Source organism: Thermobia domestica, chromosome 15 (assembly GCF_964235325.1).
Source record: "Thermobia domestica chromosome 15, izTheDome1.hap1.1, whole genome shotgun sequence".
In the NCBI taxonomy this organism is placed as follows: Eukaryota; Metazoa; Arthropoda; class Insecta; order Zygentoma; family Lepismatidae; genus Thermobia; species Thermobia domestica.
The window spans coordinates 34,733,874-34,742,184 of NC_137468.1; the positions used below are offsets into that span (position 1 = coordinate 34,733,874).

The 8,311-nt window shown below is 38.7% G+C and overlaps 1 protein-coding gene across 1 annotated transcript; it reads left to right on the forward strand.

Annotated features, from left to right (window-relative positions):
* The first annotated feature begins 19 nt into the window (after positions 1–19).
* Positions 20–3,568, forward strand: LOC145671458 (uncharacterized). The gene has a single exon (XM_081740648.1). It carries the CDS (start codon positions 20–22, stop codon positions 3,566–3,568), a length of 3,549 nt encoding a protein of 1,182 aa, XP_081596774.1.
* The last annotated feature ends 4,743 nt before the right edge of the window (positions 3,569–8,311 follow it).

Here is an 8,311-nt window from a genome sequence, read left to right on the forward strand (position 1 = left end):
ACTACTTATTGGAGCTGATATGGCCGGACAATTGTTAACTAATAATGTGCATAAACTAGATTCAGGTCTTGTTGCTGTGGAAACGAAGCTAGGGTGGGTCGTGATGGGGAAAATCCCTGCCCACAAGGAAGACTACCAAGGGGTGTCAGCAATGTGTGTTACTTCACTGTTGACACAGAACGTAACAATAGCTGATCTGTGGAGGTTAGATACATTAGGAATCACAGACCCGGTGCAGAGTATAACACGTAAAGAACGGGAACAGGAAGTTATCGAGCACTTCGAGAAAACCGTGAAGATCAATGAAGAACGGAGGTACGAAGTGAGTTTGCCGTGGAGTGAATATCATCAATCGCTTCCTGATAATTTAAGCATTGCGGAAAAGAGATGTCTGACGGTGTCGGAGAAATTAGTTCAACAGAGGAAGTATGAAGAGTACGATGCAGTCTTTCAAGAATGGGAAAGGGACGGTATTATAGAAGAGGTGCATAAAGATGAAGTTTTGGCTCCAGGTTACTATTTACCACATCGTGCTGTGTTTAAGGAGAATTCGACAACCAAAATCAGACCAGTGTTTGATGCTTCTTGTAAAGTGAAAGGTGCGCCTTCATTAAATGATTGTTTGGAAAAAGGCCCAAATCTAGTCGAACTTATACCAGCTTTATTATTGAGATTTAGAGAGAAAAAGATTGGGGTTGTCTCCGACATAAAGAAAGCTTTTTTGCAAATAGTGGTAAACGAAAGAGATCGTGATTTTTTAAGATTCCTATGGTGGGAGGACTTCTCCAACAAGAAACAGAAAGTATACAGACACAATCGGGTTGTGTTCGGTTTGAATTGTAGTCCATTTCTCCTGGGAGCTGTGTTGAACCACCTTTTAACCAATGCCCCTCCGATGTATAAGGAAATTGCGGACAGACTGAAGCAGTCGTTTTACGTAGATAATTGTGTAACTTCCGTTAGTAGTGAGGCAGAACTGGTTATATTTATCGAACATTCTACTAAGTTGTTAGCTGAAGCAAAGTTTGACCTGCGAGGATGGGAGCATACAGTTTTACAAGCAGAAAGTCAGGAAGAAAAGAGTATACCGGTACTAGGCTTAGCTTGGGAAAAGTGCAAAGATGTTTTGAGCTGTGATCTACACTGTTTCGACGAAACTGAAGAGACCGTTACCAGAAGGTCCATTCTTTCTGCGGCGCACAAGATTTTTGATCCGATTGGATTCTTGTCACCTATGACACTAATCCCTAAATTACTAATACAAGAAAGTTATAACGCGAAAGCTAGTTGGGATGAGGTAGTTCCAGAAGACACTGCGCGGAAGTTCCGGAAGTGGTCTAAAAACATCACAGTGTTACAGGAGATAAAAGTTACCAGACGCTTCACAACTGATCCGTGTAGAAAGTCGTGGAGTTTGCATGTCTTTTGTGACGCTTGTCAATACGCTTATGCGTGTGTAATATTTTTAAGAAGTGAAAGTGCTGGAAAGGTTGAAGTTCAGTTACTAGCGAGTAAATCTAGAGTTGCGCCACTGAAGAAGGTTACAATACCACGACTCGAGCTAATGGCATGTTGTATCGGTGCACGACTTGCTCGAACAGTTATTGATAGTTTGGAATTGGACATTCCTGTTTGTTATTGGACGGATTCAACTACTGCTCTGAGTTGGATCAAACGTGTTGAACCTTGGGGCGTGTTTGTTGCAAACCGAGTTCGAGAAATAAGATCGATATCTGACATCTCCTGTTGGAGACACATCCCTGGTGAATTCAATCCAGCAGATCTTCCAAGCAGAGGCTGTGATGCTACTACTTTGTTGAATTCCAGATGGTGGGAGGGTCCAGGTTGGTTGAAAATGGAAGAATCCGATTGGCCAGTGAAGGATGCAACGGTGAACGAATTTGAAGTTAGCAGTGAAATGAAGAAAACTTCGGTTTCAATGCTGGTGAAGTGCGAGACGAAATGGTACCTACGATATTTCTCAACGTACGAGAAGGTTTTGCGAATGGTTTCCTGGATTTGTAGGTTCGTAGAGAACTGTCGCTTGAATCCTGGGGACAAATATTCAGAAGAGTTAACAAGTGGTGAATTAGCAAATGCAGAAAGGTTGTTACTACGCATTGTTCAAAGGGAATCTTTCAGTTCAAATGATACAAGATTGAAGACTCTGGTTACTTTTCAAGACAGTGATGGTTTGCTACGGGTGAAAACAAAGATATCAAGGAGAGATGATGATGAATATTTTAGATATCCTATTATTTTGCCACCGGACCACAAGTTGGTGCATATGTTGATAATGCAAGAACACTTGGAAATGTTACACGCTGGAACACAGATTCTATTGAACAAACTGAGGGAAAGATTTTGGGTTTTACGCTCAAGAAAGACAGTGCGTTCTGTTATCCGCAAGTGTGTTAGGTGTAGAAGACATGATGCGAAGAAAATGTCCGTAAATCCAATTGCTTTACCTGAAGATCGAGTAAGAGATGCCTCAGTTTTTGAAATCACTGGAGTGGACTTAACTGGACCATTAATTCTGCAGGATGGCACGAAGGCTTGGATAGTGTTGTTTACATGTGCAGTATATAGGGCTGTTCATCTTGAATTGGTTCTAGCTCTGTCAACTTGTGAATTTTTGTTGGCCTTACGAAGATTCATAGCGAGAAGAGGAAGACCTAAAATCATCTACAGTGATAACGGGACCAATTTTGTGGGGGCTAGTAATCTATTCCACACTATCAAGTGGGAGGAAATAGCTGTTGAGTCCTCAATCAAGAGAATTCAGTGGAAATTTATACCACCTAGTGCGGCCTGGTGGGGTGGCTGGTGGGAGCGTATTATACGAACATTGAAATCCTTGTTAAAGAAAACGCTTGGGAGGGCATCATTGAACTATCAGGAACTGATGACCTTACTATGTGACTGTGAAGCAGTTTTGAATTCCCGGCCTTTGACCTACTTATCTGAAGATGATGATGATTTACAGCCGTTAACACCTGCCATGTTTCTTCAAGATAATCGGGAAACAGGTGTGCCAGATTTGGATGACATTGGAAGTTTTCAGTTAACAAAGAAGTACAGAAAACTACAAGACCTGAAGAAGAGGTTTAGGGACAGATTCAGGACTGAATATTTGGGACTATTAGTGCAGCGACAACGAGAGAAAGGGCATGCTAGGGACATAAAGTTGGGTGACGTCGTCTTGGTTGAAACTGAAGAAAAACGTAGGATTAACTGGCCATTAGGGAGAGTAGTTGATTTCTTCCCGGGTCAAGATGATCATGTTAGAGTGGTGAAAGTGAAAACAGAAACCGGGATCCTTGTTCGTCCGGTGCAGATACTGTATCCACTAGAGGTATCGATGCCTGGGGATTTGGTTAACGACGCAGAACATCCTGTGGGGGTACCAATGGAGTCAGAACATGCTCTGGTGGAACCAATGGAGTCAGAACATGCTGTGGCGGAATCAGTGGAGTCACCATCTCCTGTGGTGAAGAGCAGCCGAGTTGGTGATTTATCTACGAGGTGTGGTCGGAAAGTGAAAGTTCCGTCGAGATACTTAGAGTAATTTGTTTTGATGGTCATCAAAAGGTGGGAGTGATGTAGAATCCTCTGAGAAGACGGAAAGAAAGAAGAAAGGACGGTGTTTTTGGATGATGAGTTTTTTTTTTTTTTTTTTTCTTGAGACAGGAGGACAGAGGAAAGATGCCTGTAGTTTGTCAAGAACTAAAATATATCTGAAAGGGATGTAGTTTTAGTTTACAGTTAGTTGTAAAGTTTTGTTGTTTGAAGTTAATTGGGAAATAAAACCATACAGAACATGTGTGAATCTTATTGAAGTGGAATAGAGTGCTCTCACAATAGTATAGTGTTTATGAAGGTATTGAGTACGTTTTCAGTCGTAACACCACGCACACGGCGTTTGTCCACCACAAAGTTCACTTGGCGGGGGCTAGGATAGAACCTGGGACCCCAAGCACCAGAGATGAACGCTCTACTACTGAGCCACCGCGGCCCCATGTAACAGTTGGCATTGCATTTATTGCATTATTTGCGTTGCGTTCACATTCCCAAATTTTCCGAAGACCATTACAGGATGTTTGCTCTGGTATCAGTATAAGATTTAAAAAACAGCAGAGAGGACATTCTTACTGCAATATTTAATCCACATTTAAAATAAAATGGCTTTTTCGCCAATTTTTGATCTTTGATCTCTGTACTCATCAATATTGTGACCAAAAATTGTATATTTAAGGCTAACATATGTAGAATCATGTCCAAAATTATTGTCGCATGTCTATAAATATGTTATAGGAATACAATTTGATAACGAGTTCGCCCGGTATTTCTTACAATGTTAATATGTGTATAATCGGCAAAGACATGTATATGGCAAATTTCATGTCAAAAGAGCAGTAAATAAGAACAATAAAACGAAAATAAAATTTCCTTGTCCATTTAGCAACATTTTGTTTTATTCATTCTAATTTTCATATTTATAATTTTTTCATACGAAATTTGCCACAAATATTCATTTCCCGATTATATACATAGTCAACGGCAATAATAGCGGGACAAATGTAAATGGAAAATATCTTACAAACCTTCGTTTCCTTGATAGCACTGTTCCCTTCGCAAACAACTCAGAAGTGTAAGATATTGAAGAGCAAGAAAGTCGGATTTGGAATTAATATGAAAAAAAAAAAAAAAAACTAAAATGATGTTCAACAATGTTTTTAAAAAGACAAGGATAGCATTGAATATACGTGATTAAAAAGGAGAGAATGTCTATTTGAATATATCTACCAGGTACAAAACTTATTCATGGATAGCAACATTAAAGACGAAACTAACAAATGTTGAAAACTGCATTACATGCATGCAGACTGGAGTGCATTAGGAAGGAATAACTTTATATTGAAAAGTCTATTAACAATATGTATAAAACGTAAAATTTTTAATGAATGTATTCTACCTCTTTTTACATATGGATCACTAGACTTGAACACTAACAAAATAATGCATTTATCATCTGCAGACTACAGAACGAAGAGATATATGATAGGAATCACCCGGAAAGGTAGGAAGAGAATCACATTTACCAGAAAGATGACAGGAAAAGCACGGCGGCTCAATGATAGAGCGCTTACGTCTGGTGTATAGGGTCCTTGGTTCGATTCCCGGGCAAATAAATTTGTGATGAATAACACCGTGTTCGTGGACTTTCTCGAGGCACTCCTATTTCCTTCCACATTCTCATTCCACCAACGTTTTTCATAATCATTTACTTGCCCTAATCATCTATCCGTCTCCGTTAGCCTAAAGTGCATAAACGTGGGATGTTACCCTGAACTGGACTGAAGTGATTTTTCATTACCCAGAGGAGTGACGCTCCTTGTCATGAAAATAAACCCATTGAAGAATCAGTGGTCTGGAAGTTATGATCGATGGGAAAAAGCAATTATTGACTGGATACTTAGATACAAGAAATGATTTGGAAACGTCCTTATACATATACAGTATAACCTCGTTAACACGAACTCGCTTAAGCCGAACACTCGGTTAGGACGAACAAAATTTCGGTCCCGGCATCGCTGTACGTTATCTTATAGGAAGTTTTATCGTTTAACACGAATTTCGGTTAGCACGAATCACGAACTAATTTTTAGTCCCTTGAGTCAGTAAAGGTTTTCATTTAACACGAACTTTCAATCCTTTGTTGTTGTTTTTTTTTGTTTTGTTTTTTCAGATCATTTTTCTTATTTCAGATTTCACTCCAGATCAGTTTTTGTCATACAGTATTTATACAGACGAAAATTGCCTTGTAAATAAGAGAAAACCCATAAACCGGTATCTTTCATTTCTTATGAGGTGTTGATTCTGTCCTCCGTCAAGCGCTGAACATGCAGGTGCTTGGCAGACGAGCTGCAGGCTACAGCTCGAGACAAAACAACATCTTCTCTCCAAACTGGTGACAGCAGTCATAAATACCTTTCCGTTACTAGCGGTACCTAACCTGCTAGCGGAGTTATCAATTTTATAACTTGACCTGGATTTTCTGCACTTTTCAGAGGACGGTACCGAGACCGAAACTAGTCTCGATCTCGATCTTAACTCGAATTTGAGACCGAGCCGTGCTTTTCGAAATCGAGACGAGACCGAAACTCTCAGTCTCGTCTCGATGCAATTCTGGGGATGGTATCAAGACGGAGGATAGTCTTGGTCTCGTCTCGAATTTAGAACCGAGACTAGTCTCGTCTCGATACCATCTTTAGTGTTTTCTATGACATACATAATATACTGTAGTGGTACATATAGTATGTATACTGTAGTGCGTACTTATGAAGAAAATATATTCGAATAATAAAATTTGGGTCCCCGGTTAACACGAATTTTTTTAACACGAACTACTGATTTTCCAGTCCCTTGGAATTCGTGTTAACGTGGGTTTACTGTATATCACATAATCATCTATTATGAATCCAATGCTAGATGAAGGTCTCTATAACGAATTATCTTGAAGCGACTCCACAACCATCTATCTTTACCATTATCCACGCTTCTCTCTTGGTTATATATAAATAAATATAATAAAATAAAGAAGAAAGTATTAGGATGGTAATCTAGAGAAACTTATTTTAAGTGAATGAGGATCAGCTAGTAAAAATATTCCAGATTTTTTTCATCTTAACAATATTTTACGAATTGACGTTGTATGAAAGGAAAAACTCCAGTATAAAGAAATATGAAAACCTACATGTCTTTCATTTCTCCCTCTCTTGAGGTTGGAATTTTCAAGATAAGTGGAAGGGCTTAAGATATTTATATTATGTGAATAACCATTCACTCTAGATTTGGAATAAACTTTTTCAATAAAAAATTAAGACCAAACCTCTTATAGGCTCACTTCTTAGTTCTACTCATCACCATTTAACGGACATCGGAAGGTAGGAATGAAATCTAGAGTATTCGCTTCAGTTTAAACGTTCTGATTTTAAACTGAACATGTTAAGCATTGATTAAAAATGTATATATTTGCAGTGTACAGGCAAAGTATTTTACTCTGCCAGGTTGGATAGTGGGTTTGTTTAATTAAAAGTACGGTACTGTATTATTCCTTTTTTGTAGGGTAATTTAGAATATTAGCCACTGCAGACCTATGGCACATTCTGTAATGGTTTGGTTCCAAGATTTAATTTGCGATAATTGTAATAGTAGTCAAAGGAGGTTATAAATAAATATAAACTGTTTTTTTAGTGTTCCTTGATGTCTTTCTCATTGTCTCCCCAGTGTTACCAACTTCTATGAAATGGGGCTGGCTACCGACATGCTAATAGCCCTTTTCTGAAAAAAATATATTAGCGTTATTTACAATATTGTGGCGTTGTGTGGTAACTCGCATTTTCATACAAAGTAGAAAAAAGAGTTTCGTGACTGCGTCCTTCGAAAAGCTCACAATAGCTCAATAATATTGAAATCGGGTAATTAAGCAGACCACAAACATTCAACCTTCCTTTCACATTCATTCTACCCACAGTAATGATGTGTGTGTTGGTGCGTTATCGTGATGCAAAATTTGACAACGCTCATATCTTCTATACATTTCTACCACACAATTTTGTTGTATATTCGGTCTTTCAGAACAATCATTGGATGTAGAGAATACGTGGACATTAGAATCTAAATATTACTCGTTCATCTCCATCTTTTACCGTACGTGTTAAACTTCAGTCGAATGTAGTACATATTTTACAATATCGCGAACTTTATTTCTGCTGTTGAAATTATCAGAATTGGCATTTGGTCAACAATGATTTAGCTGTAGTAACACCTTCACAAATTTCCTAACAAAAGTTTTGATAGATGAGGTCTCGAAATATGCATTTAATCCATCGATGATAGAACATCTGTGGTTGGAGCCGTAGTGGCTCAATGGTAAATCGTTTACCCCTGGTATGTGGGGTTCCTGATTCGATTCAAGTTCGCGTCAAGTGGGCTGTGGTGTGAGCAAACACCATGTACCTGGTTTTCTCAGTTTTACCCGTTTCCTCCAACTTTCTTCACTGACCCTCATCACCATCGTCTTCTTTAGCCTACACAGAATAATTGTGTGATGAAAAATTGAAAGATTTCATTTGATTTACAACAGTTGTGGTTTTGTACTCTTTAAAATAAAACTTATGTTACTTTCCAACACATTTCTCTACTTTGACATATGTATATAGGCTACTACTTATTGGATTGCTTCCTCTGTTTTGCTGTCATAGCTACAGATGCATTTGATATGCACCATATTTGACATTTGCCCACT